Consider the following 27,771-nt stretch of genomic DNA (forward strand, 5'->3'; position numbering starts at 1 on the left):
ACATTTGAAGAATGTGTTGCATGAAAGAGGGACACATTTGCTTTGTTTTGCCCTCATCCTTCTCTAGCTTTTAATTGCTGAATCTGTAAGCTTGGAGAAGATTTGCATTTTTAAATGACACTAAACCTTGTTCTGGTAACAAGCGGAACATTTGTAACCTGCAGTCCGGCTCAGTTAGTGGCGGTAGATGATTATGTGTCCTTGTCCGACAAGTACTGCAGAAGAAAGCCATATTCAGCTCCTTTAATGATCTGAAGGTGCATTTTGAGTTTTACATTTGCATGCAGAGCGACCAGCGCGGTGTGTGAACAGGTGTGCGTGTCTGCCGGCACTGTGGGTAACTCCCGCTGCCCTATTTTAGATGCTGCTTGTCATTTTGAGGAGTTCTGGGAATAAAACCTGCTGTGTGTTTGTGTCCAGGAGGCCTGTCGCCACAGAGGGGGGTAAACGAGGTGACCTTTATATCTTTGATTGGGATAGGGCAGCGTGGGTGTCAAGGAGAAGGTTAGCACGAGGAGGAAAGCACGGAGAAAAACAAGGGTTTATGGCAGCAGCTTTTCATCTGCCAGGGTGATTAACCTTCCCATCGATGTCGGGATTTGTACTGATCATCATGTTCCCCCTTACCTCGGCCAGAGGGACGATTCCCTGTATGTCGGCGTTGCTGATGTAGAGGTGGGAGACCTTCTCCGTTTGTCTGGAAGGTGTCTGCGGGCCAGCTGGGTACTCCACGTTCCAGTGCAGGGTCTGGGTGGGCACCAGGTTGATCACGTTGTCCACTTCAAACTCCAGCTGCATCACCTCATAGGACGGTCTTTCCAGGCTGTGAAGATGGAGAAAAGTATCCAGAATATTTAAATTATAAAATACAGCCCAGACCTGACATCAGGGGTCCATCAGTACTAAAGTTCAGCCTGTCAGGAACACACTCATTAGTCGTTAAGCTCCTCACATCTGCGCTGTGAGAACGAGCAGCGAGAACCGGTCTACCTGGAAAACTGTTTCCCGTCACCTCGGACCCGCTGATCTCATCTCTAAATAAAGAAATCCATCTGTCATTTTGACATCTTGACGACTGCCGTCTTTGCCCCTAAGCCTGTCAGACGTCTCGATACAGCTGCTGCCATGAATCACATCCCCATGTGTCGTTACAGAAATTCTGCGCACCTTTTTTTCAGGCTCATGGTCTCTATTGGTGACATTTTTCTGGGTCGAGAGCGTGTTTGGAATGATCAGGGTTCAAAGTGAAATGGTGTTTTTGGTCCTCACAAAGCAAGATAAATAGTTCTTACATCACAACATAAGAGGCCACCTGGGAGGAATTTTACACAAATTGTTCAGCAAACACCACAGTGAAATCTTTCACAACATGAAATGGGTTCAGGAATTACCTCCAAGAACACGCTCTTACAACCATCTCTGCTTCAATTTGTCTGCTCTGTTCCGTCAAGAGTTAGCTTGTGAATTGCTACACCTGTTAGCTCAGCCAGACGCCTGAAATTATAAGGTTTTAATTAGAAACAGCTTCAAACATTTAACAGACGAAATGGCAGGTGAACCCCTCACTGCATATGCATTTGGAATCGACCGCTCGCAGATCAAAGAGCAAAAACGCAGATCAAAGGGGAAAAAAAGGATAACAGGGTTGTAGCATTCCCTGCACGTGCCAGCTGCTGCTGGTTGCAGTTGAAGAATAGAAGCAATTTCTTCGTAATGGTACAGGACAAAAAGTGGGGGGGGAAAAAATCAATTCTTGATTGCGGAAAAATAAATACTCCCCAGGCCTGTTCGGAACGGAAGAAGGCGAGAAATCCAGAGAGACTCGTGCTGATAAATGTAATGAAACGGTTGTGACGGCGGAAAATTCGGAATGACGGGGGGAGGAGGGGCTTCTGCAGAGGTGGACACAGGCAACTTTACGTTGAGGCCAGCAGGCTCTGTCTGACTGTACTGGGTCCACAATGGTCAGTAATGTAAAGCCTTTTGGAAATTGCTCAACAAAAATGATTAAGTGACACCTCGTTAAAGTGCACAGATGACAGGAAATGAATGAGCCGTTAGTTGAAACCATTTAGTCCTGAATTTCATTTAAACCCTGCAGTGTTTTGGAATATATATGTTACTCTGTTACTGTCGTCTAGGCTACCTGTTAGCCCCTGACAGTGTAGCGTCTTTCGTAATAATTACAAGGACCTGATATAAAATTAGATATTCTATAGGTCTGAATTCACTCTTTATTGGTCATCATTCTGGAACAATGGCTTTAATTACTTAGAAAAAAAAGAAGCACCTTGAATCTGCGTTCGAGACAGGTTTAGGATACAAGACAAATTTGGTTTTTCGGATATTTCGACCAGGTGAATGTGGCCTACATGTGCCTATCGGCGTGTGTGACTTGCTGAACCTCAAAGGACACCACAGCAGCCCCATTTTACAACTTTTCAAGGAGAAACCAGAAATAGTGAAGTTTGAGACACACAAACACGACGCTCTGTCACTCTTGCTCTCGGTTTCTGTCTCTCAACCATTAACAGACACGTGCACACGGGCGGTGCGCAAGCAACACACACATGCTCGCTGCTGCGCGCTCACACATGTACAAAGAAGCACTCAGAAAAAAAAGTGGTGTAATCACTGGAGCTGAAAAAGCAATGTGTCTACAGTGACAGGTTCATTCAGGTGTTAGCTCCGTCCCATTCGCCGGGCTCGAAAACAATATTACTGGGTTCTCTAGTGTATAAGGGCACATACACATGCAAACACACACACACACACACGCTAGACTTCCTCTAGACTATAAGAGTATTGACTCGGCTGTTCTGCTGCACGTTTGCAGAGCTGTACGACATGCTCACCTGTCGCCTGGGTGACGGTTTAGATGCTATCTGACCTGAGTGAACAGTTACAGTCCCCAGCGAACAGCTCAGGGACGATATGTGTGAATTCACTGAACAAACACCTAAATTTAATGCATATGACAGTATATGACAGCTCGGAGCTTCAAAAACTCTGCTTATTTGAACTGGTAGCCGATTTAGCTTAACGTTCAAAACTGGAAAAACCGCTGTGTTTATCTGAACAACTGGCGTTACACATATCCTGCAGCTAATGTTGATTATTTATTGTAATCATATTCTTCCAAACATTTGTGACGACAAACATAAAGAAACACCCCTCAAGCACTAAAGTGTGGCATAAATATTTATCATTCGCTTGAATATGCTAATTATGCTAAACAAGCCCAGAGAATGCACATGCACAGTCTGTATGTGTAAAGTGTTTGCAAAATGTTGTCAAGAGGACATTATTGTAACAATATTATTTGAAAAAACTTTATCTTTTCACTTGTGGATTAAAAAAAAAAGAAAGTCTTCTGCTGATCCAGTTTTGCTCTGTGCTTCTGAAGAGAGGCTGTTAGCAGTTGGAGAAAAACTGCAGACCACACACACACACACACACACACACACACACACACACACAGTTAGCAAGTGCAGGGAGAACAGGTCGTTTTATCAAAAGTGCACAGTCAGAAAGTGACGGTCTCGAAGGGAATTCAAAGGACAATAGAGTGCACACACACACACACACACACACACACACACACACACACACACACAGAGCTGCTGTCAGAAACTGCTTGTGCAGGTGCTGAGGGGAACTGCTGTTAGTGACAACTTCCTAGTAGCAGAAAGGGAAGCGTTTCTCTTCGCCTCTTTTTCTCCCCGTCTTTGCTTTTCCATCCTTTTCTCTACCTGCCCTGCGAGGCCCCGGGGAGCTTTCCAGTGTTTGTGTGTGTTACAGGGGAAAACCGTCCATCGAGAAATAACAGTATTACTGTCACTATCATGAGGAATTCACTCATAAAATATTAACCCGAAAAGCACTTTCCTTTCCTTACCGCTGTGGCGATGTTGAATGAGTTCACAATCCACAGCAATGTTCATCTCTGTGTGTGCACACTTGCATGTGTGTGTGTGTGTGAGAGTGTGTGTGTGTGTGAGACATTTTACTGAAAAACACCATTCCTGTTCGCCAAACTGTGTATAAGTAATAATGATGATATGATAATGATTAAAAATAGAAAGTTACTGGTGCAAATGGGGCTTTGAGACTCTTTTTTAAATGTAGATCTGGTTCCACTGATGTTTGTGTTCCAGCTGTGACCAAAAATGAGAGAAAGAAAATGCTGAAAATTAATCTAAAAAAATAACCACCCCATAATACTGGACTGGAGAGACTCGTGTTAGATGTGTGATGTATGAAAAAGGTCTTTAATTGTTTTGCACATGATGATGCACATGAACTCTTGAGTTCACATGAATTTCTGATGACCACGAACAATGTCGAGATGTAAAAACAACTGCCACCGTGCGGAGGAAACCAAAATGTCCCAGATTCCCTGAAATATCGTTCCTTCAGTTTTAAGTTAAAAGGTAAAAGTTTCTACTTTCCACAAAGTCAAAACCAAGCTGACCTGAATAAAAACGGGGAAATTATGCTGCAATTTCATGCAGAAACTGATTTCAGACAAATAAATCTGAATCTTACTTACACACTATGTGTGTGGTGGGTGTGTGTGTGTGTGTGTGTGTGTGTGTGTGTGTGTGCTGTCACAACACACAGTCTGTTTGTCACTGAGAGGACAGGGTAGACTCCTGGGGGATGACTTTGCAGAAACAAAGGAAATAAGCCACACACACACACACACACACACACACACCACACACACACACACACACACACACACACAGTGACTGGAAGTCACTGAGGTTACGTTATGTGTGCGATGGACACACCAGTGCAAACTGGTGAAAATGAAGAGAACGTCAGACACAGCTTCAGGGGAGGCTGACACAAACCTTCCTCTGGCAGTCATGTGACAGGATCTCACTCATCCATAAACATGGTTTTTATGTTCAGACCTCTGTCTATATTGTTCTCTGGCAGCCACCATAGGTTCTTTGAAGCTTGACCAGTTTGGGGTCAAGAGAAGATGTTTAACTCCCGTTTTTGCATCATTAAAATGGACAAACTAATAATGATTACTTCAGCCCAACAGCAGGATGATGAGTTACCTCCCAGAACCACCAAAACGATCCGCGTGGGGTGTCAGGAACACAAGAGTTGACCCGGTACCGACCCAGCGCCGTACTGTGACCAATGACGTTAGGATGAGTGGGCTCAGGCTCCACCCAAACATATCTTTCAGACATCATTTCCGCCCCTGGTCTGGCCTCGGACCCTCTCTCAGCTCTCTGCGCGAGCTGCTTATGCTAACTATTCCTCTGCTCACACACAGCATCTCGGCACGGAGCTGGCCCCAAGTAATAGTCTATTCCGAGGCTTCGCGGTCGTCTGATTGCACGCAGGCCGACCCTTCTGCAAGATGCATGATGCAAACACCCCCAGCGGAGCACTTCTGAACGGCCACAGCCACGACATGACGGCATCGCCTCTCATTCTACTTCCTTTTTCATGGTACATACGGCCCCCCTGTACCTGACAAACAAAAAGGGTCCCCTCTCCATCACACACACACGGATGGGACACACATCTTTTATCATTTATGTCCACCTTTGAGGGTAAAAACACACGGGGGGACACACGCTGCATTCTTCTATCATATGCACACGGACAGACGAACATAGACCCCCCCCCCCCCCGGAAGGATCTACAGCAGTATGTGACATGCAAATGCTTTTACCAGAGGATCTGCTACAAGGTGAGAACATGAGTAGACACGTTCCTCACCCACTCATCCTCAGATGCCACGTTTTGACTTTTACCTAAGGTTTTCACAATTAATGTTTGTTTGGGTGTTTGTGTGTGTGTGTGTGTGTGGTGTGTGTGTGTGTGTGTGCGTGTGTGTGTGTGTGTGACGTCGGATACGTGGCTGAAATCAGTGAGGGGTTTTCTGACATGAAGTCGCGTCGTCTGGAATCTTTTCACTTCGAAACCGCATCGTCTGTCTGTCAGTTCCCGACTCGAACCAGCAGGGGGCGCTAGTGCTGGCCGTGTTACTCGGCCCATTTTATTTGTTAGGGAGTATTTATTGGAATAAGAATATAGACAAGGTGGAGACACACCGGAAGGACAAACACTGAGGTAATAAATCAGAAAGAAACAAACAAAAACAGCATTAGAACTAAAGCAAAACACCACAAAAAAAAAAAAAAAAAAAAGGTGACGTGATTGGCTGCAACACTGCAAACAGATGTCTTTGGGGACGCTGTTGAACTAATGAATGATTTACTTTCTTTAGAAACTGAGAGGATCTCACGTACAGAGAGACAAACATGACAAATACGATGGGGAGTATACACTGACAGAAGGAATATGAGCAGATTCCCCTTATTAGATTCCATTAGAACTATTCAGTTGTGTCTAATTGCTGCAAAATAATAAGATTTGAATTACCATCTTGATGAGATACAGATGATGTGCCGTTATTAAGTGAGCTCCCAGCGTTCATTTCCACATATCTCCAAAGATCTCATTAAGTCCGTCACATCTCCTCCCACCCGGTTACCTTACGTAACCTCCCTCAAAACACGCCGGCGTGGCTCATCTCCCCATAAATACACAGACTGTGGCTGTTTCTGTACAGGGGTTTTGTGTGGCAGCAAAAACTTTAGGAATAAATCAATCCCTGCTGAACTAAGACTGCAGGGATTTTAGGAATAAATCAATTGTTCAAAGGTGTCACATCTGCAGGTGAACTCAGGCTACCAGGTCAAACTTTGCAGGCTGAAAATAATTGGCCACCAAAGACATCAGGACGCGCTAAACTTCTTTATGTTTTTAAGAAAGAAAATACTCATAAAGGCCAAACGATTATCAGACAGAAATAAGCCTCTGATTTACACCTCATTGATTTGTATAGTGCTTGAATGCCAGATTGCTAATCTCACCCTGTCTTTACGTCTCTCTCACACACACACACACACACGCACACACACACGCACACGCACACGCACACACACACGGTTCTGTAATCGGATATCGATTTAATACAACACTAGATATCACATCCATCTCTCCTCTAATATTTCTGAGTTTTTTATGACATTTGTGCAGGAAGTGGGGGGGGGGGGTTGGGACACACCCACTGAGATATGGCAGACTTGGCCCTGAAGGAGCCAAATGAAATTTCTTCCCTTTAATTTATTTGAGCAATGGTGGGTTTATTGTAGGGGGGATTCGGACCATTGCACTGCCACACTGTCGTTGCAGTATTTCTGCTTTGATTGGAAAGCTTTTCCCCCTCCCCTCCAGTCCAACCTGGTGAAGGGCAGAGGTCATCCTGGGGTAATAAAAAGCCAGTTTGAAGAGTGTTTAGCCCCCAACGCCTCCATTTACCCCCCCTCCCTCCCTCCCATTTTGTTAACGCTTTAGCGACTTCTAATTGTTGCTTCAGTCTGAAATGCTAATTGTTGCAGCTCCCTGCTGGAGATGTTGATAAAGATGCACACCGTGTACCTGCGCCCGACTAAAATCACCGCGGTGTGTTCAAGTGAAAATCGGTTCTTCTCTCCACGCTGTGATTTCCAATGAAGCGGAGGAGCCGAGAGGGTTTTTTGAGTAATCTGCATCTTGTGGCTTCGGCGCTCGTAAAGGCACGGACTCCCACAGTGAACATTAACTGTGACACATCAGGAATAATCAGCATAAAGGCTGCTTTTACCATCATCGTTATTTGCAGTTATTTTTGCTCTGGTAGCAAATGAAACATGGGCTTGATTAGAACCTTTCCTCTAGTCATATTCCCACCACTGTGTTTATTTAAAATCTCTTTACAAGGGGAAATCTATACCAATCTCTGCGGAAATAAAGAACGTAATTTATACTACACGGAGGAGACGAGTAACAAACCCAATTAGCCTAATGGGTGTTACAGTGTTAAAGAGGAAATGAACTCAGGAGAGAAGAACCGAAAGAAGAAATGGAAAAAAAATCCCTGTAAACAGTCGGGACAAAAAAAGAGGAATAAAAATAATTACTGAAAAAGCTACACAGACATACAGACATGTTGGAAGTGCTGTAATCCCCCCAAAAGTGTGAAATTTTGTGAGGGGTGAACTTTGATGTTTAATGAACCGTATCGCAGTAAAACAGGGCCAGAATAAAAGGTTGGGTTGGCTCAGTCCTCTCCAGGAGCGCTGGAGTCGCACTCGCAGCCCGACGTTCAGGAGGATGAAAGCGGAGGAAGTGAAGGAAGCAGCAGAACAGAAGGCGAGCAAAGATACAGGGGAGAAAAGTGCCGGCCAACCTGGGGTCGTTGGGCCTTGATGGCCACAACAAGTCCTGTTACACAAGGTCAGCGAGGGCGCTCGGGTCACATGTCTGTTCCCGATTTTATTCCGGCCCGTTTGGGTAAGAGTGCACATGTTTACGCCGCCTGATTTAATCAGAGCTCCTGACAGCACAGGAGAACCGAGTTGTTAAACAAGAAAATCAATGATGAGTTTTTCCATTTACACCAGTAAAGAAGCCCATTAGCTACATTACTGGTGTAACTTGCTTTGATTTAGCTTTTGTCACGTTCTCGGCGGATCGCTCCAGTGTTTTTAACCTTTTAAAGGTTCTTAAAAAATTATGTTTGAGTGGCTTTGTGGTTTTCAACTCTGAATTTTGGGTCAATTGGAGGCTTTTTAAACCAAAGGTCTGATGATGGATTACAGCAAACACACACACACACACACACACACACACACACACACACCCACCCACACACACACACACACACACGCGCACACACACACACACAAATGGATGCCCCCTCAAAAAGGATGTGACCCTGAGAGGGATGTGATCAATTATAACAGTCTTTTATAGCAACAAATGCTGCTTTGCCACTAATGCTGACTCAGCACGACTCGACATGACACAGCACAGTTTGGAGGCTTTTCCCCTTGGGGTACCTTGGCCAAGTGGGGACTTTTATAGTACCAAACATGCCGAGTAGGTACTATTAGTTTAATGTCGGTCCATAAATGCTCTGATTGGCCAGGGAACTGACAGCACTCATGAAAAATATTTCAGAGAACTCAAATGTGGCATTTTTTAAAACCCCATAATGCAACATTTCTAAATTTCACAGATTAAAAATGAATGGCTACGATCCCCTGGTCCAACAACGTGGTGCAGACCTTTGTGAGCAGTGTGGCAGACGAGGGAAGACGGAGCTACATGCTGAGACCAGAAATGAGGTCTACCTGGCTGGTTCCTCCAGGTCCTGGAGGAACCAGCCGACATAAACGCAGCACTGACAAAAGCAGAAAGCACCAAAGGCCGATTTACCCGACAATAAAGGAACAAAGTGGGACAAACGGAAAGGACTGGACATTTTGTTTCATAGAGAGTGGTTTAATAAATTGGACGTTATTTTCAGCACCGTCCAGCAAGTGTCGGGAGGGAGAGTCGCCTCGACTCGACCGCGGAGTTGTTGGAAACTAGACAGAGTTTTGGGGCTTTCAGCATTTTTACGGTACTCATTCAATTCTGACTTTGACCTGACTTTGAACAAGCGAAAATATTTAGAAAGTTGTTTTCTGTAGGCAGACATTGCACAGGCTAGTTAGCCACCAGTGCTAACTCTTGTGTAGAAATCATTTTTGGGTATTGTGGTAAGAATCGGATGAGAAAATTAGAGAAAAAGAAAAGGATGAAAAGAGAAGTAAAAGAGCAAGACAGAGCATCCAGCCTTGGGAGTCAGCCTTTAAAATATGCTAACGGGGGGTGTGGGTAGACGGGGACTGACGGGAGAGTCAGAAGGAGCAAATTAAGAGGCGCTCATGGGAGACACAAGTTCCTTAAGAGCTCCTAAATGCCCCCTGAAAGTGGGTTTTGAGGGCAGTCACAGAACCTCACAAGTGAAAATTAAATATGGGCAAAAAGCAGGTTAATAGTGACGATTCTGCTTTTGTACTTCCTGATATTTGCAATACTTCCGTGTAGTCTTATTTTTCTCATCAAGATCAAAACCTAACAAAGCAGAATAGATTAATATAGATCTAAATTACATGAATGCAATTTAAACAACTATTTAAATTACATTAGAACACATTTAAAGAGTGAGAGTTTACACTAGAGGTGTAGAACGTATCTTAACAATCAAAAAAGCACCAGCTGTTACGTAAATACTAAAAAGGTTCCTGCTTGGGGTTTCCATGATAATGGAGGAAGTTAAAATACAAGAATAATCTATTCTAAACTAGTTTTGTTCTGCAGGTTTTAAATATGTTAATATGTTTTTATTGGTTAATGCGTCGACATTTAGCCTCCTGTACATTTACTAACTTGATTTAATGGGCAAAACATTTTTTTTTATTGAAATTACTTATTTTACATTTGGTGTCTGACACATTATCATAAAGTATCAAATTTATAATGAAGAACCGACAGGATAAGATGCCTGCAAATGGAAATCATGAAACAATGAAAACAAATAAAATGCAGCTTTAAGTGATTTGTCCAGAGCGTAAATCACAGAGAGAACGATAAAGTTCACTTTAATTAAGTGTCCTTATGAATACACTGATTAACTGCTCAGATATGACAGGACCTCATATTTATGTTGCAACCTGATTGATGCCAACCCCCCCCCCACACACACACACACACACCCTAAACGCTCCTTTCATCAAACGAACAACCACTTTCAGGGTTGCGTCTTGCATATATTTAGACGCTGATAATATACACGGGGTCTGAGATCGGTGCCATGGCGATCTGGGCTGGGCGGTGCTCAGAGACTGACTGAATCAGGCCAGGTATCAAGTCGAGCCCGTCAGATATGCAGCCTGGGGTCCACTCGGGCCTTTAAAAAAAAAAAAAAAAAAAATCACATATATAAAAATAAAAAGCAGCCTCCCAGAAGGCCAGGCTCTTCCCAGCTCTGTGCCCTCTCACTGACAGCACAGAGCTGGGGGGGGGGGGGGGGGGGGGACGTTTGTGCAAACATGTGCAGCAAAGCAGGAATTCAGCAGGAGTGAGTTGAACAGAAGTTAGTAGAAAATGGAAAATAGGGCTTGTGTTGCACCAATTCCCACCCAGAGCCTCTGGTAATTTTCAAAACCAGGTAAAGATGCAACAGCCAATTATTTTTCTCCGGGTGTATTTTACATGTGTGTCCTTGAGGAAGTGCGGCCAGGGTCTCCCGTGTCGCCGCGACCCTGTCAGTCAAAGTACCAGGATCAGAAGGAAGAAAAGACGAGAGGAACCTTAACAAAGGGAAGATGTTGAGGGGGGAAGTGGGCGGCGGTGCACATCCGTGCTCTGCAGGAGCAGGTGATAGCAAACTGGGACACAGCCTCTGAGGCAGGAGGGCAGCTGAGGTCAAAGGTAATGGGGGGGGGGGGGGGGGGGGGGGGGGACTGATGGGAGCAGGAAGATGAGCTTTTAACGTCCTACTCTGTTCATGCACATTTCCTTTCAGCAAATTGTAGCTGAAGGAACACGACGTAGGTTTTTCTATGTTCAGATGAACTCTGCTTCATTATTAATGAAGGCTGGCAGAAGAGAAACTAGCAGGAAAGTGTGTGTGTGTGTGTGTGTGTGTGCCAGTATCTCTGCACCCTTGCCCTCTCCCATTGTCCACTCGTGCTCTGCTGTCTGGGAGGAAGTCCCGACCGCCCTCAGACCAACAGCCGGGCGTCTCTCATGAGTCGATCTCGCCACGTTTGATCCTGTGGCGCAAATGATGCCGCAGCTGCTCGTCTCCGGAACTGCCGAGCGCTCTCCATCATCTTCTAACTCATTGCTTTGTTTTGTAAGATTTTACTATCTAGCGTCCATTAGCAGCCATCTGTTGGCTTTCTTATCCCTCACTCGCTGTGCAAATGAAGGTTCCTCAGCCAAAAAATACATGGTTTCAAGTTCTTAATGCAACAAAGCCATCGCCATTCATTTACCTGGCTTTCGCTCAGTTGTGGGGGGGGGCTGTAGTGGCTGTTTGGGAGTAGCAACCTAGCACAAAATTGCACACTTCAATGACAGTGCCTTCAGAGAGAGAGAGAGAGAGAGAGGCAAATATCTCCCTCACACATACACAGGGGAAGACAGAAAATGAAAAGTCATTGTGCACGAGCAAAGAGAGGTATAGAGAAGAATACAGAGAGAACAGAATGAATGGGTTATCTCCATAAAAGTAGCCTCCGCTATTAAAGAGGGAGGCTGCTCCCTACTCATTTTCATCATAGTCCAGTCACAATGAGCAGAGTTCTTTCTTCAGCTGTCACATTTGAAAGGGAATGCTAATGCTAATGCTAACAGGGCACAGATTCTGGAATCAGCTGCCTCCAGCTCAACCTTGGATAAAATCAGCTTTGCCAAGAGATGCATCAGGTCATCGAGCCTTCACTAGTACCGCAGAGATGCTGCATTTATAACCTTACTCTGGTTATTCTACTCAACGTCAGATTCAGTTCACAGACTTCACATGTTATTAAATTCCTCCATTGCCTTTTATTGTGCATAAATAAAACAGGCCTGAATTCACATCAACAGGATTCCCGCTCTCACAATGAAGCCGAGTGTTCAGTCTGGTTGGAGGAAAATGCAGATGTTCTCAAGGAACTTTAAAGTTTCCCCTCCATCAACATCAGATACACATCTGTCTCGTAAAGCAGCTCTGACAGGATGGAAACTGAATAACTCCACAGCCAACAATATTGGATCCAACACAGATAAAGAAAGTTCTCTCATCCAGAAGTGGTGAGTCCGCCATCATTAGCTCCTGGTGGGAAACGAGGACAGGCAGGAAGACAGCGTGAGAGAAAGTGACAGCGAGGCGATCCGAGTGGTGGGAGCAAGAGGGAAGACGAGAGAATCAGGAGAGGGAACAGAGAGCTCTTTGCAAATCTGAGGGCAGGAGGGGGGGGGATGTGGATGTGGAGGACAGAAACAGGGACTTAGTTGTAGTCAGGGAGTGATGGCGCCAGAGCTCAGGGGAGAGAAAGAGAGGAGGACGGGGAGGAAGAGTCCTACCTGCTGTGAACTTCAGGATTTGTTTCTTTGTGTTGCAGCGATGAGGAACAATGATGAACGCCGGAGACAAAGAGGGCAAAGACTGGCTGTACGTACAATTATCCACGTGGTGAGAGACAAAGACCAAGGAAGCAGCAGATTGTGAAAGGAAAAAGCCGGAGAATTAATCTCCCATGGATTCATAAGTGCACTCTTTAAAGGCTCCACTCTGTGTGTGTGTGTGTGTGTGTGTGTGTGTGGTGTGTGTGTGTGTGTGTGTGTGTGTGTGTGTGTGAGTGAGAGAAATAGAGAGAAAATGGAGGAGGCTAAATCTCCCGTGAACCTTTAAATCAAAGTGTAAAGGTGGAACAAGTGTGTGCCGACGCATAAGTGTGTGTGCACGCTCGTGTCACCCATTACTAGATGTATTCCTCCAAACATGCTCTTTCGCCATATGCGAAAGCGAGAAAGTGTCTGCGCGGCGAGCGAGCGATTAATCCGGGGCATGTGCCTTGCTCGTGGGCATAACAACCCGACACATTGGCATGACGGATTATCACCATAAATCCCCCTTTCATCACCGAGGCCTTAAAGTGGGCCAGTAATAAAAATGCAGCGGCGCCATTGTTTCTCTAGCTTCTGGTCGCTGTTGAAGTTTTGAACAGGTGAAACTTTATTAGCATTGAATTCAAAGACGCCTTAAAAAAACAAGTCTATTACAACAATAGTGAAAGTAGCTGAATGATTCTTTTCATTTGTGTTTCTTTCACCAACACTAAAGTTGCTCAGAAGGAAACGCTGCATCCCTTTCTGTCATTTCCTGCCCTATATGTCAATATCTCCCATCCTGATTCCTCTAAAAGCACATTATCAGCCACTTACCTCTACTTAGCATGGCATCGATTAACAATGAACCAGCATAAAATGTCACCAAGCCATCCGGTCGATGCCCTTTTAGTTAGCTTCCATGATAATGTCCCTGGGTAGTTGTTGGGACATGCTAATGTGCTAATCAGAGCGAGAAAAAAAAATGTTTAGCCTAAGGGGGACAAAGATTTTGCTACATTTTAGCTCTGAGTCCAGGTCATGCACACGCACGCACATGAAAAGGTCAATCACAACTGACATTAGCTTTTTGCTTAAGAAACAGAATCCTCGCGCCGTGTTTGCATGCAGAATGGGTCCACCGGGCGGCGGGAAGCAGCAGAACTAGCGAGACGTGAACTCTGAATTATTGTTTTTTTCCTTTTACAAAACACAAAGGATGAAGAACAGAAGGTTATTGGTTCAACACTAGCGAGACTCTGCTATTGTTCCCTATCCCTCCACTCTAAAAGTCCTGATTTCGAGCTTAGCTTTAGCACGTGTCACGTAGACCCGATGACTGGCCGATCTTCCTGGTGCAGTTCTCTGGCTTCGCCGAGCGTGAGCATCCATCACGCATGCACGCGAGGACACGCCGCCACATCTGCCGCCACATCTGTTTAACCTGCACCCGTAAGGGTAAACGCGTGTCGAGCCACGCGTGCCGCGGAGCGAACGGGTCCGGAGGCGGAGGAGGTCAAGCGTTTGGATGGCTCCTGGCGATCGCCAGCTGACCTCATTCTGAAGACGCTAATGAGTCGCGGACGCGGCAGGAACGTCGATAAACGAGGAGAGGCTTTGGATTCATTGGAAGAAGCCGATCTGGATATTTGGCTGCGCCCAGAAAAGTTAATTTGCTAATTGCCATTAAGTGCCAGTTATCTGCGGGTCAATATTGTAAATAAACAGGCTGCATCGCCGCGGCAACACGTGCTGAAGGATACTGGGAGGGTCTGAGGTTCACTGGTCTTTGCTCAGAATCCTGCTGAGGTACCTCACAACAGAGTAGTAGCACGCCACAGGTTGAGGAAAACACCTCCGTCGGCTTGTTGATGACTTCAGTGGTTACTTGACTTGTGAGAGCAGCCAGATTTGGGGGGGGGGGGGGGGGGGGGGGGGCACAGATTACGCAAGCCTTTTAGCTTAGCTGCTAGGTGTGTGCTCCTGCTCCACTATGACTAGTTTTCCTCCAGTAGAACCTACCTGTCAGAAATCCACACCTCTGCTTCCTTTTCTTGTTTAAGTGCAGTAGCGAGGGCTTCTCCCCCATCACCCCCCCCCCCACACACACACACACACACACACACACACACACACACTCCGGGGCTGTTTCTCCTTGTACCTGACACCGAACACAGACTGCAAAACTCCAGCCTCAGCAGTTCAGCGAAGGAGGGGGAGAGAGGGAAAAGAGGCTGAGACGGTGGAACTGAAAGAGCGGAGGGGATGAAAAGACAGGCAGATGGTGAAGCGGAGAAGAAACGAGGAGGAAGAATCTCACTGGCCCAAATAAATACAAGATGACACACCTGAGTGATAATTAGTCTCAGGAGTCTAATGCCTCCGAGTGGGAGCAGAACTGTGGAAAAGTGCGGAAATGTGTCAGGACGTAGATGTAGAAGAATAAGAAACTGTGTGAGTGTGTGTGGGTGTGTGTGGGTGTGTGTGGGTGTTCCTTTACATGTTACACAGAGCACCAAAATACACATTTCACAGCAAACTGAGGACTTTTGGGGGAAGATGGGAACATTTAGCTGGTCCTCACAGGTTAAGAAGGCCAGTTTGAGGGTGAAGCTAAAGTTTAGCATTGAGGTTGCTGGTTTAGCTGGGAGCTGACAGTGGTGGGCCATCTGGGCCATCTGGGCCATCTGGGCCAGGAAGGCCTTCTCTGCTGGCCTAAACATACATACTTTACATAGTCTGTTCTCTTCATGTCATATTATCTACTTGGTTTCCAGTGTTGCATATTATAGTCGCCTTTTTAATCCACCCATTATTTCAGCTAGCTTGTCTTGTCTGGGTTCTATGAATCAACTCAGCAGGCTCCTGTGTGCTGTAAGGGAATAGACACACTCAGGTGTGACAGCCAACCAGCCCCCAACCACACGACCAGCTGGAAGCTCGGACGCCACTCATCAAAACACCACATCCTGGGGTTGGACAAGCACTTGTGAGAAAGGGAAAGGCCGAACTCAACTTATCTTCTCAGTGGTGTCCCGTAAGAAACAATGAAAAGTGCAGTTTATTGGACAAACCACAGTTTTATAATGTGATACATTGAGATGTATTAATCTGGGTAAGATTTAACAGGACGTCACTGAAGGCCTAGACATGAAATACACCAACCAGGATCGGTCGGCTGGAAATGCACTATAGCAACGAGTCCTCACAAAGATAGCAATATGTTTTTGTGTGTGTGTGGAGGGGGGATGTTTCCAAGCTAATGGGTAAACTGGCACCCAGATAAGCTCAGAGAGAGAGACAGAGAGAGACAGAGACAGACAGAGACAGAGAGAGAGAGAGAGTGAGAGAGTACCGGTAAAAGTTTCCAGCAGCTTTAAAGTCCATGTGATGCTTGAAAGGAAGGAAGAAGCAGGACAGACGTGTCACTAAATCAAGGAGCCATTTCATCTGTTAATGGTGTTTTTTCCCCCCTTTAAATTTATCAGTTTCATTCCTACTACAATAATACACATTTGAAGTGAATTCCATGGAAGGAGGACAAAGAAGAAGTGCAAATGAGCGCGTTGGAGACGTGGCGAGACAGGAAGTGGAAAACTGATATTCAGTCAAAGAATATAAACCAGTTGGATGTTCCAGTAAATGAGACATGCTTGTTTGTCCCTTTGCTCTCTGGTGTATTCCCCCGTGTTCAGCTCCATGTTGTTTGCTTGTTTATTTCCCCTCTGGGGAGGGGGGGGGTATTTTTTGCTCCACCAGGTGGGCCCCCACACATCCCCTGCACCCACTGTACATCCTGGACGGCAGCACCAGCTTCTTTCTCATTGACAAATGGAAAAAGAATAAGAGCCCGGAGCGTAAACTTATTTCTATTTCACACGCAATTTTTACACATTATCTGGTGACTGTAAGCAATTACAGAGAAACGCAGAGAGTTATAATTTAAAATGAAAAATGCAGATGCAGTAATGCCGGAGCACATAATTACATTTTGGCGTAAACCGGCGCCCGTTTTTCTAAAACTGCAGCCGACATATCTGTTCTTTCAACAATGGTAGAAGAAATATTTATGCTGGCCTAAAAATGTGTCACAAAAGCAAATCTAAAAAAAAATAAAAAAAGAGTCTTATATCAGTTAAAGCTTACCGGCTGCGTGTTATTACTAAGCTGAGAAACACAAAAGCATAGGTGTGACCTTGATGACTGACTGTAAACAACACCTTTTCTTCCCGTTCCGCGTGGCGTTGCTGCGCGTGTTGGAGCGCTGGCGCGTGTGTTTGTGAAAGGCGAGGTAATTAGGTAATCAACAGCTGCGCCAGACAGACAGGAAGCAGCTTGTTAAGAAACTAAAGCGGAGATGGAAATAGATAATGAGAGAGAAGGAGCGGCGGAACGAACAAAGCACGAGCGGAGAGTGGGAAAGGAAAGGTGGAGAGGAGGGAGAGCGAGAAGACGGAGGCAGGGACAGGAGGACAGGTGCTGCTGTCAGCTCCCAAACACGTGTAATGCCTCTATTGACAGGAGGAACCAATTACTGACGGCAACAGGGGAGGGGAGGTTTTACTGTCGCACCAGAAAAGGCCGGCTAAACCTGCAAGGAGAGGGATAAACGGACTGGGAGTCACGGGAGACCGAGCTGGGGAATCTGCAGGCTTTTGAGGCCGAGAGGTCACCGGTTCGAAACCCCATTAGTGGAAAGGAAGTGAGGCAAAACCAAGCAGACCTGAAAAGAATGATGGGGGGAAAAAGAATGGAAAGCTCATTTATGAGGATTTTTGTCATTTTGTTTTATTACCTTGTTTTATTTACTATTTATTAACTTTTTTTAAATAGATTAGTCAGATTTTGGAATCACCATTTAGTGGTGCAACGAGAAATTGCACCATTAATCACACCACAATTACTGAGTTCAGGAGCTATTATGCTAAGCTATCTCCTAGCGTAGTCAGAGTTTGTTGTCCAGAATGTTAACAGATGATTCACGATAGACGATTTATAAACGATGGCGGGTGGAAATTAGATACACAAAACATCTAATTATGTCCCCGTTTGTCCTGCCTAAAGCAGCAATTTGTAACTGTACATCATTAAAATAAAGAAAAAAAAATTAAAAACTGAGCTGGAAAGACAAAGGCTGCACAGCAACTTTTCATCTCTGCGGCGCATAATTTGTGGAACAGATAGAAACTTTTCCAGCTGGAGGGACAGATGAGAGGATGAGCACAAGCACGTTTCTCATAACAGCCGTCTGAGTTTAGCGGCGAGGTCTCGTCGCCAGCTCCGAACAATCAGTCGCCTCCATCTGTACCGCTAAATAGCATTTAGCTTATGGAAATAGCTCCACCACGTGACGAATGTGAGGGGGAGACGTCGTGACCGTATAAATGACTGAATATTATGTCCACATTCATTTTTCTTTCCTGTATCTCACTGATGAGGGCTGTTTTTAGAGTGTAATAATCTTTACCCAGCAAGCCTCTGGAAATATGAAAATGAAGGCGCAGCGCCACGGCCGGAATCCAACTGCCTCCAATCTCTACATACTCATGCTAGGATCGAGGGCGGATATTGGTTGCCATAGCAGTATGGCAAACACTTAAATGAACCGTCGGACACCTTTCTGAAGAGGAAAGCTGAACTGGCACACAGGAAGTGATGCGGGTTGGATGATGTTTCTTTAGAATAAAAGAACTGGGTCAGCGAGTGATGTGAGTGAGTGGCGCCGCCAGGAGAAACAGGAAATCAGCGGTAAAACCCGGGGGACGCCATGTCGGGGCACGTTTGATTGGCAGGTTTAGTTTGTAATGACATGAAGAAGTAAAATAAAGAACTTGGCTTTGGAGGTAAAAACAAACAAACCTGAAGCCAAACGCATGTCACTTCCTCTCACCTGAAAATCTAATTTTCCACCCTCCTCCCTGTTGGCTGGATGTTGGGAAGACGACTGCTGTCCCCACGCTGCCCTCTTTCTGTCCCCCAATCAGAGAAAGAAAAAAAAGCATGGAAAAGCTTGTAACTTGTCTCCTTTTCCTCTATCTTTTCCTCCCTCAGTTGCTACCTCACCTCCTCCTGCTCTTCTAAAAATACAAACATTTGCCGGAGCTCAGGGAAGAAAAAAGATAGAAATAAAATTGGTTTCCTCACATTCATCATTTTCTCCCCCTCCCCCGAGCTCCTCTTCCCTCTGCAGGCCAGCTGTTGGAGCCATTCATTTGTTTTGTTCTTCTTAAATTTTAAAGAAAGGTTTACGGGGGATCCGTCACTGCCTTAAAAACATCTTTAACATCTTAAAATTAAAATACACAAACAAAGAATGTTGTCTCCTGATGTCTTGATGCCATTATTTCCACCCCTTTTTGCTTATGAATATAAAAAAAGAGATCCATAGAAATTATACCATCGACTTAAATCACTTTTTTCAGTTCAAAATCCTCAAATCCACTAATTCGCTTCCAGTTTCTTTTTCAAGTCTTTTCCCAGCACCTGCATTTTTTATTACGCAACTCACTCATTGGGTCCTAATGATCCGCATCCTTCTACTTTCAAGACCATCTTCCAGCCCACACAGACTCTTAAGCAACTCTTTAATTTTTCCCTTTTCCTCGTCTCCTCTTAGTGGAGCCTTTTAGCTTCCTCCAGGGACAAAGAGGCCCACTCCATTTGTTTGTCATTCGTCCGCTCTTGTATGCTGGAGCGCTGTAAAGTCAAGGACATGTGCTTGGTTTTTGATTTGCACGATGAAAAGAATTAATTAAACGGCAGGGATGGGGCCCCGGGGCTCCCATTACCCAAGGAGGGTGGGAAGGCGAAAGCAGGAGGGCAAAAGGAAAGAATGAAAGCCAGCGCGGAGGAAAGAGAGCAGATAGAGAGCAAGCAAAGAAAAAAAAGCTGATTTTTTTATGAAACAAGGAGAAAAATCATGGAAACAATGCTTGACACCTCTTTTCCAACACACACGAGCGCTAACCGCGCGGGGGGACGCGAGTGAGCGCTAGGACCGGCACTGCTGCTCGCGCCGTGACACTGTACATCCCAAAGGAGAGAGACTCCAACACACGGGTCCACGTAGGTCGCCTTAATTAGCCACACATCTCGCTACGCAGGTTCCCACGGGGGTTCAGCGCGGGCACAGAGGGTGAGAAGACGGAGAATAGAGGAGGGGAGAGGGAACACGGGAGGTATTAGAGCTGGGGGACTAATCCAGCGGGAGTGGAGGGTTATTTAAAGCATGGCCTACAAAAACAGGGTCTGCCTGTTTGGAAATGTGACCTATAGGAAGGAGTTGCATGACCTTCGCTGTTCCACCCGGAACTGATCGCGCGTTGGGAGCCGACTGGTGTGCCCATATAGATGTATGCATATGAGCGAGTGCTCAGGCGGCCGGGGTCGTTCCAGTGAGTGACAGAATGATGCTAGCTGAGACTGTACACATAAACCCCGTCCATATCTGTGAGGCCTAATTAGCCAACGCAGGACCGTGATCGAGCACTGGACCACACGAGCACCCTCTACCCCACCGCTTCCCCATAAATTTGGACTCCTTTCTCCTGTAATTGACAGCTAACGTTTCTCTTTGCTTACAAAAATCGTCTCCTAAGATGGAAATTAAAGGACAAACTCTTTCGAGAGGCACCTTTCTCTTAAGCACATTCGTTCTGAAGTAAAGCCGCAGCCTTAGAAATGGTATATGATGCTTCGGGGGCCCTGTCACATGGGCCAGCTTACCTAATTGGATGGCAGGATGAACTCCAGAGGAGGCGAAGAAAGCACCTCAGAGCCCAGCTGATGGATCAGAGCTGAAGTTACAGCGACTTAAATCAAATTCATTCTGATGACCCTCGCTCCCAAAAGTCTTCCCTCGCTGGATGACAGGTTTATTCTGGAGATGTTTATTCTCTCACAAGGAGCTGCTTCACCTGCAGTAGCCATTTGAAGAAAGATGCCGCCGCGCCCCACTTTCCCCCGACTGTGTTGCAGATTCCTCCATGTAAATATCTTGGGAGTTGCAGGAGTGGATTTGTTCAAACTTGAAGGTAAAACATTCCAAGAAAATAGCTTTGTCTTGTACGCTATCCTCCATTTCTCCCCTCTTAAATCTCCTTTATATATCTTTTCACAATCCTCTTCTCTTTTCGGTTCTTGCGCCGTTCACATCTGAATTCTACGGCTGTAAATTCACCTGTCTTCCACATTAACGGTCCTTCCACCGATGTTTCCTTCTGTCCTCCATCAGTATTTACCACTAAATTCCCCCTTTCTTGACAAAGCTGCAGCAAAGTTTTAAAATCTGGACATTTTTTGCAGCTTTCACTGAAAACAACAGCAGATCATTGTTGAAGAAAGTTTGTTGTCAAAATCCAAGGTAGTTTTCTCTGTCAACTGGACTGGGTTTCTTCTCTTGAAGACGTTTCGCCTTCTATCCAGAAGGCTTCTTCAGTTCTGTGTGTGTATGTTTGTTGTCAAAACTGTGTTTTTTACAGTGTTTTACATGAGGTTTCAAATATCTCACCGGGACATCTTTGTACTAGATCATCATTAATCACAATAGTTACATTAAGGCTCCTTAGTTTCAAACGGCACACGGTCTCAACAGCTAGCCGCTAACTGCTGCGAGCTAATGTTCATTCAATGACAGGTTACATGATGCACTTTTAAAGTAACTCCAGCATGGGTCACTTCTACCACTAGCAACAAAATCTGTCAGATTTGAGAGCAGAAGAGGGTCAGGGCCCATTGGTGGCTGCATGGGGTCTCCTTCAGGGTCTTTGGTGTCAAGTAATGATGCGACTTAAGGTTAAACCAGCACAAACAAATTCATATTTTGACAAATGTGTAATTATCTGGTAAATTAGGGTGAGTAGGGGAGCCCCTCATGTGGGGTCAGGGCTATCCCTCTGACCTTCATGATCTGGGACTGCCAAAGGCCGTCCTCATGTTGCAGACTGCCATATATGTGCCATCTAAAAATAACAGTAATCAATTCTGATCTGCAAAATGGACCGGACGAATGGATCTGGGAGTCCACACAGTTATGGGTCACGTTAAAAACAAAAATCCGATACAGGCCACTCATCGTTGCTGCGGCACGACAGACTAATCTGCCCTCGTACAGATGGCATCAGTCTTTCCGCTGCCTTAAAGAAAAAAAGAGGTGAATTCACTGCTATCAATTCAAAAGAGACAAATGTGTTGACGGATCTCTGCAGATATCCCATAAGCAGGCTAAAACGGCGCCTTTACATAGACTGCCGAGCTATTATGTATGTTATCACACAGTGTACACACACACACACACACAGTGTCACGCTTTCATGGACATCTTCCTCTTCTTTTTTGTTAAGTGTTATTTTCCAGCTTGACACGCTCTTTTCTCGCTGCTTAACCCCCCCACACACCCCCCCACACACCCCCACTCCTCTAGTTGGCAGCCTTCTGCTGTTTCTATCCTTCCATTCTGCTGCTGCTTTTAGTCCTCCAGTGTGCCAAAAGAGACTGAACTTGGCACAGTGTGTGTGTGTGTGTGTGTGTGTGTGTGTGTGTGTGTGTGTGTGTGTGTGTGTGGTGTGTGTGTGTGTGTGTGAGAAAGAGCAGCTGCCAACACCCAAACAATTGGTTTCTGTTGAGTTTGTTTGTCTTTACAAATGACTCCAAATGTGCCTCACTTAACCCCGCCGCCCTCGTCTCTCTTCATCGACAGAGGCAGATAACCACCAACACGCTCACTTTGCTTCATCAGAACGGCCAGTCTCAAATTTATTCAATGTTTCTGAGCAACTTTTGTCAGGCATTAACTTATGGGACCCATCTTTGTGAGGACTCTTGAACACAACAGCCCCACCCCCAGTCCTAACCCTAACCCTCCTGGCCTAATAATCAGAACACCCTTCCTATCCAAGTTCTAACCTACTCAAAATGGCATCACTGCAACTTCAATGCATATTTTGGTCCTCGTTATGTCCATCGGAGATACGCTTGAGGCACCACATTCAGTGAGGGGGGGTTTGGCACGGGCCGATGTGCTCCCAGACGAATCCCTGATTGTGTCGCAAACTATTCAGCTCTGTAAACACGAAACGGCTCAGGTATTTCCTTAAATTAGCAACTATGTTCCTGTTTTATATTATTCTTATGAGTTATTCTTCTTCTGCGCCATTAAAAACAAATTGGAACTCAAGCACTGCCCTAACCCAACGCTCTCGTCACATGACCTGAACCCAAACATACATTTACCGATTGGCAGAGTATTTACAAAATGCTGGATGAACTTTACACAGGTTCCGTGACAAACAGCTCGATACTTTAGACTTTTGACCCTGAGGAAGGTCGATGTCAGCCGGGCAGACCGGAGGTCAGACACCCGTTACACACATGTGGGGCAAAGGTTGTAGAGCTTAAACACCGGAAAATGTTTTCCCCCACAGCAGGGGCAAGAAAAACTACAATACGCACACACACACACACACACACACACACAGGCGCGCGAGGCAAGATAAATAGCATGTCAGTGTAGGGAGTGTTGACAGTACATTAGCCCAGTTCTGCTATTGAATGAGGCCCATTAGTGTTAATCTATAGATCACGAAACAGAGCAGCGCTCCCATTTCACTAACAGTAATAAACTGTCTCCCCCCCTCATAAAAAACAAAAAACAAAAACACAATTGCTGCTAGGCTGCTCTTTCTAAAGGGGTGAACTGGAATCTATTTTTTTTATTATTTTTTTTATAAACGGGACCAAAAAATAAGAGTGGAATCAACTCAAGACCAGGCTGCAACAATGACTCGGTCATAACAGTGAAATCAGAGGAGGAATCTAATATGTGAAAGCAGAACGGCAGATTACACAATACAGGGAAATGAGATTAAAATGGAAGTAAATAAAAACAGGAAGGGGAGGGAGACGTGCGCAACAATTTAAAATTATAATCAAAATGAATTCCAACACCAAAACAAATCTTGCTCGAGGGCACATCAATGGCAGCGTCACAGGGAGAGGAGGCACCAACGCACGCGCGCGCGTCCCCGACATCTAATTATATTTTGTTATTCAGCACGCTGGTGCGGAGCTGCGGAGGGGCAGGGAGGGGAGGCAGAACCGAGCGGCGCGTCCCCAGCGCAGTGTGACACGACCGTGTAATGATGGGTAAGCGATGGCGCGGCGGTCAAACTGTGCGACTCACAGGAACCACGCAGAAGAAAACTGATTAAGAACCTATAAAGAAGCAAAGCTGGACTTGATTCAAACTTTACTTAGGCTGAAAGTAAACAAACACTGCTCGGGCCTCCTGGGAGGGGGGGGGGGGGGGAGGTGGCGGGAGAGTAATCGCGGCCATCATGCTCGACACAGCGCGTCTGTTCTTATATATCCGTCAACCTACATGTACAGGAATCCTACAGATCTGGAATAGCACATGTGTTCCCACCGCACAGGCGTCATCAGCTCACACAGCGGCACCAAAATACACCTACGCACGCTGAAAAAGCCCACGCGCCGCTGCTAATTATTGCATCCGCGGGCACGCCGTTGCCTATGCTGCACGTACAGCGAACATGGCATCCTGTCGGTTCCTATTATATCACAGAAAAGTGACGCTGTAGGTATTCAGAATCAATTCGCAGGGTTAATTGTATGAGGCAGCAATAATTCTCACCCTCTTATTCATTAAAAAAAACCAAAACACACTCCAAAAAAACCCAGCACACTCACTGTTTCATGTCTCAGCATGTATTATCTCATTAGAGATTAATACAGATCAGCTCTTTTAATTAGCCATCCCGCCCCCACACAATCGCTGATAAAAGCCAACCATCTTGAGTGTTGTGCACCGTCTGTGGAGCACGGTACAGACATGTGTGTGTGTGTGTGTCGGCTGTTGTTTCATCATGAAATATGCAGGGCTTCCACAGCAAACTAGGCCCGCGTCTGTTTGTGTTGATACCGGCCTGTGCGTCCGTGCACGCGCCAGCGCGCACGTCCTAATCTGTGCTTTTGCACGCGTCTCTTTGTTGACAGTATCGCTTTGAAGCTGGCAGGTGTACGTACAGACAGGACGTCAGTGACTGCACGCGTGCGTGCGGCTGTCGCTCTCGCCGTCGCTCTTCGTGGGAGGAAATAATCTCAATCTGATCGGGAAAAAGGTTCGATTCCTGCCCGCCGTCACTTTGATGAAAAAGAATAAAGCTCATTTAGAGGCCCGACACCTCAAACAACACCGCCGTGATGGACCCGGAGTAGAAAAGGCTGGCGAACGGGGGTTTGATGTAAACCCAGTGATGGTTGTGTCCAAACCTTTGATCAGTTTCTCATAAATAACAACAATTATTCAACCCAAATTGTTTTTTCCTCTGTCACACTGCAGCTGTTTCTAATATTCAATATATGTCTCCTGCGGCTTTTCAGCACCGATGACGGCGTGTAGTCTTCAGGGACAGCTGTGGGGGGGGGGGGGGCGGGTGTTTTCTCAGAGTCTTTATTGGCAAAAAGCCTCCAGGTCTGTAAATTCTCGGGCTGTCTAACACGATCTGCCCATCTCAAACATCCCCAAAGTGGCTGCATGATACTAAAGCCAGGAGACTCTGATGGCCGTTCCAGAACCTCCGCTGAAGGCCCGGCCCCCTGTGCAGCTTCCCAGGCAGAGAATTTACATTTTCTCTCCAATATTCTCATGATGACTTGCTGTATATAGCCTCATTCCTGACTAAATTCTATGTGTCGTATGTCAAACCCCTAAAACATCAGAGATCCTCCTCCACAGTGGGGATGGTGCATCTCAGCTGAAGTTGCTTGTGGGTATTTCTTTGCTTCTCCAACAGTTTTCCAGGCAGTTTAGGCAGAAATTATTGTCGGTCTACCCGACTGTTGCTCAGCATTAGTATTTTTATCAGTTTAAACGCCACGCTACTGCTGCGTTTTACATCTCTGCATACCTTTTTAATGCCCATTTCCTGATTTATAAAATCCAGCTATCTTTTTTAGCAGCCCCTCGGCTCAGAAGATGAGTGCAGCTCTGTGTGAAATGTGCAGAGCTCCCTCTAGAGCGACGAATACACGGACACTAATGACAATTATTCGAGTCACAGGGTGGACACTTACCCCTAATGGCCAATTAAACCTGTGTGGTTTTAGTCAGGCAACACAGTTCAGGGTGTGTAAACAACTGATTAGGACCATTTGGGTGATTTCAGCTATTATTGGGGTTTAAAAAGGGCAGACGTGATTAACTGACAATAAATGTCTACCTGACCACTGTCGCCAAAAAAGCTAGCTTTTCTGCATGATCAGTCACCATGTACAAGTGAAAATTGAAATGACTGAAACACTTGAGATCTCTTATCACATATATGGCATGCATGTAAAGGTTTCAGGTCTGCTTATTAGTTGATTCCCAGTTATGATCATGTGAGCTGGGCCTGCTGATTTCCAAGGCTTTAGCCCATGAAAGATGCAAACCATTCATGGACACTGTGCTTAAACTTTTATGCCGCAGCTCTCAAATACCTCTAAACTGTTCCAAAGGCCTTGACCAGAAGGCTCTAGGCTGTTGTGTCATGGGTTTTAGTTCCCTTCCTGACACATGTGGGTTACTCCTTGAGCCAATGCTGCCCATCACTCATGCCCAGACGAAGCAAATGTCTAGCTAAGTGGTGCTAATTGGCTGAGGTCGCCCTGTAGCCGTTTCCCGCGGTGCTGAGCAATACATCAGCGCTGTGCTGGGGCTGAGGAGAGAGTGAGAAAGGATATGGACGGATGGATATCACTGGAGTGGAGAGGTGACGATGAGGTGAAGAGAGAAGGAATAAATGAAGACGGCTGAAAACTTTCCCACCTCTTCAGCTGTCTGTCAGATAAACCGTTCATATTTCACTACAAGACAGTAGCATTCGAGCTTGCTTCTGCCTGCGAATGCAAACACATGTTTATGGGGCTCGCGCTTAGCCGTCAGCGTGAGAAAACATCTCCATCAAATGCCGGATTCTGACCTCTCGGCAGCCTCCGTCCGCCCCGTCCTGTCTTAGATTTGCGTGTGTGTTTGCTTCCATTAAGTTAAATCTGTTTTGATTTAATCTTTTCTTATGCTTATTGCTACATGGCGGCTGCACAGTGTGGAGATAGTTGTGATTCCCTCACAAACTTTGGCTGAAAAATAGAAAGCAAGTGTGTTTGGTCTTTGTTTTGAACATCCTGACACAAACTTAACTCACAGAGCAATTACCTGGTAAATGGCAAATTTAGCATTGATGCTTGGGTCAGTGCTTTCTATTACAGCTTGTCAGACTACGAGTTGAGTACATACTGGCTCTATGTGTGTGTGTGTGTGTGTGCGTACGTGCGTGCATGTGTGTGTGTGTGTGTGTGTGTGTGTGAGCGTGAGAGAAAAAAAATGAACGAGCCCATCCAACAGCACAATCCTGCTCTCAAAACTCTCAGTATGTGCAGACAAAACCTTTAAGCAGCTGTGGGATGGAGCACAACCTTCAGATCAAAGGTGTCATCAAAAGCAACACTAGGACATCAGCACCAGGTCGAATTCAGTTGGAGGGCTCGTTTATGAGAATTAAGGAACCGATTTGTGCAGGGGAATGTTATAGAGCGCTGACCTTTTGGCCTCAGCTTGTGTCTTTTCTTTGGACAGTGAATGGTTTGAGAAGTTAGAGGAAACAATTCATCTTTCTTGTTCACACTCCTGAGCGTTCAAGTGAAACTCTGCTGTGCGTGCTGCTGTTGACACGGTACAAGGACCTGAGCAGTGGGAGCGGCTCA

At 45.7% G+C, this 27,771-nt stretch overlaps 1 protein-coding gene across 1 annotated transcript in view; it reads right to left on the bottom strand.

Moving 5' to 3' along the window:
* The window catches only part of si:dkey-215k6.1 (transmembrane protein 132D), a 136,029-nt gene that overhangs the window by 31,411 nt on the left and 76,847 nt on the right, over positions 1-27,771 (bottom strand). Inside the window, exon 5 of the mRNA XM_057033442.1 lies at positions 628-823. Coding sequence (XP_056889422.1) covers positions 628-823 — 196 coding nt within the window. The remainder of the gene's footprint in view (positions 1-627; positions 824-27,771) is intronic.

This window comes from Takifugu flavidus, chromosome 5 (genome assembly GCF_003711565.1).
Source record: "Takifugu flavidus isolate HTHZ2018 chromosome 5, ASM371156v2, whole genome shotgun sequence".
Classification (NCBI taxonomy): Eukaryota; Metazoa; Chordata; class Actinopteri; order Tetraodontiformes; family Tetraodontidae; genus Takifugu; species Takifugu flavidus.